Consider the following 2,517-nt stretch of genomic DNA (forward strand, 5'->3'; position numbering starts at 1 on the left):
ATCCTTACAGAGTAAGATTTAGGGGTAGTTTGTTACACACCACAGCTGACACAAATACTAAATGGTCAGTTGTCTCTGGCATGCTGTTTTCTTTAAAAATGCAATATAGATATATATATTATTTATATAGCTTACATGTATTATTTTCATGTATATCTTCTGAGATATGTATGCGGATGAGATGGATCTAAGTACTGAAAACATGAATTACAATTAGATACTTTGTTTTTTATTGTACTTTGATAGTATTTTTCTTTCACTTAATTGTCATACACCTTTAGATTTCTTTTAATATAAATTGAAGACTATGAATTAAAATATATTTTTCAATTTGAATATTGCCATGCTATTTACTAAACTATACTTTCTTTGCTGACTTCAAATGTCTCCCTTAATACACTGAGTTTTCCAATGTATTGTGATTTATTTCTAAAATGTCTTGTGTCTATCTCTCTACATATATATTATAGACACATATTCATGTAAATTTCCTAACACTCTTTAATCACCATCTTTGTTAGATCCAATTTTTTCTTCTTATCCTTTCTGAGAATGATTCTTACTTATTTTTTCTAGGCATTCCAAAGTGATATTAGTAGTTTATGGAATTTTTCAGGAGGGGGCCCCACCCTGCCCTGCGCCTGCACTGTGCACTCTGCTCACCTGTTCAGGAAGCAGGTCGAGGCCACATGGGGCTGTGCTGGTGTGCTGACGTCTCCCCAGAGGACCAGCGAATGCAGAGGTGGGCAGGTGGTAGCCCGCCGGCTTCCTGGTTCCAGGGTTGCCTGTCCGTCGGCTCTTGTGCTCTGTGTCACTGGTGTCTAAGCTGATGGCAGGCAGACGTCATGGACCAAGTAATGCAATTCGTTGAGCCAAGTGGGCGATTTGTGAAGACCTCAGTGCAGCTAGTTATAAGATGCACCAAACTTGATACAAAAGAATTCCATAAAATTGCCATGGCAACAGCATTAGGATTTGATATAATGGGGTTTGTTGGATTTGGGGGGAAATGGAGCCATATTCCTATTAATAGCATCCATTGTTGATGGCTGAAGACCTTTTTTGAAAAGTGTGTTTTATCCTGGGTATTGGTGAACAAGTGAGGATTTGAGAAACTCATGGAGTGGAAATGTGCCTATGTATTTTGTTTTTCTTTCTATTTTTTCTTCACAGATGCTTTGTATTTCTTAATTAAAATAACTTCAAAATAGAAAAAAAAATTTCAGTTGGCATTTTCAATGAAATTATATAAAATATCAAAATGATTTAGGGGAAAGTTATATTTTTAGGATATACTGAGTCTTCATTTTCAATTATATAAAACATGTTTAACTTATTACTCTTTTATGCCCTTCAGGAATGTCCTTTAAAGGTTCTTGATGTTACGTCTATTTTTTTTATTATTATATCAACTTCATCTTCTTTCTCACTGTTGTTTGCCTAGTGAGAAGATACATAAACTTTGTATCCAGTCAGTTAAATGAGGTACATGTTAATCTGAAATTCATCTTTGTCTTTTCTCCTTTATCAAAGTTTTCTAGGTGAAATATCGAATCAATGATTTAAAAAAAATATTTCTCTCCTGACTTTTTAAAAACTTTTATTGGGAAACAATTGTAGATTCACAGGCAGAATAACACAGACAGATCCTGTGTACCCTTCACCCAGTTTCTCCAAATGGTGGCATCATCAAAAACACGTCACAGTATGTAACACTACATCTCAACTAGAATATTGGCGTGGATACAGTGGAAACACAGAAGATACCATTACACAAGGACCATGCAGTTAACCCGTCTATAGCCACACCCACTTGTCCCTCATCTTCACTTTCTACTTAACCACTTTGAAACCACAAATCTGTTCTCCATTTCTAGACTTCTGTCGCCAAGAATGTTATTTCATAGAATTAGGGTACAAAGCCTATTGGTGTTGGTTTTTCACTGAGCATAGTTTTCTGGAGCTCTATCCATGTTGTTGCATGTATCATCGGTCTATTCCTTTATATTCCTGAGTAGGATCCTACGGTATGGCTTTCCCACAGTTTATTTAATCATTCACCCACTGAAAAGCATTTGGACTGATTCCAATTTATGATTCTTATGAATAAAGCTTCTATGAACACTTGTACTGGTTTTTGTGTCAACATAAGTCTTCATTTCTCTGGGACAAATCCCCAGGAGAGTGCCATTGCAGGGTTGTATATTTAGTGTTTTAAGAAACAGACCTACTATTTTCTGGTATCATTTTATAATTTCACTAGCAACATATGAGTGACGCAGGCCCTCTCCATCCTTGGCAGCATTCAGTATTGTCACTCCTTTTTTTCCTGTTTTAGCCATTTTAATAGGTGTGTGCTGCTATCCCATTAATTTGCATTTCCCTAACAACTAATGCTGTTGAACATCTTTTCATGAGTTCATTTGCCATCTGTGTATCTTCTTCAGTGAAATTGCTCTTTGTGACTTCTGCCTTGTTCTAATTGGATAGTTTGCTTTTTTATTGTTGAGTTTTGAG

At 35.9% G+C, this 2,517-nt stretch overlaps 1 protein-coding gene across 1 annotated transcript; it reads left to right on the plus strand.

The window, feature by feature from the left end:
* The first annotated feature begins 713 nt into the window (after positions 1–713).
* On the plus strand, positions 714–1,159 carry LOC116668497 (protein transport protein Sec61 subunit gamma-like). Its single transcript, XM_032496025.1, has one exon. The coding sequence runs from the start codon at positions 846–848 to the stop codon at positions 1,044–1,046; it is 201 nt and encodes a 66-aa protein (XP_032351916.1). The 5' UTR covers positions 714–845; the 3' UTR covers positions 1,047–1,159.
* The last annotated feature ends 1,358 nt before the right edge of the window (positions 1,160–2,517 follow it).

Source organism: Camelus ferus, chromosome 14, assembly GCF_009834535.1.
Source record: "Camelus ferus isolate YT-003-E chromosome 14, BCGSAC_Cfer_1.0, whole genome shotgun sequence".
NCBI lineage: Eukaryota > Metazoa > Chordata > Mammalia > Artiodactyla > Camelidae > Camelus > Camelus ferus.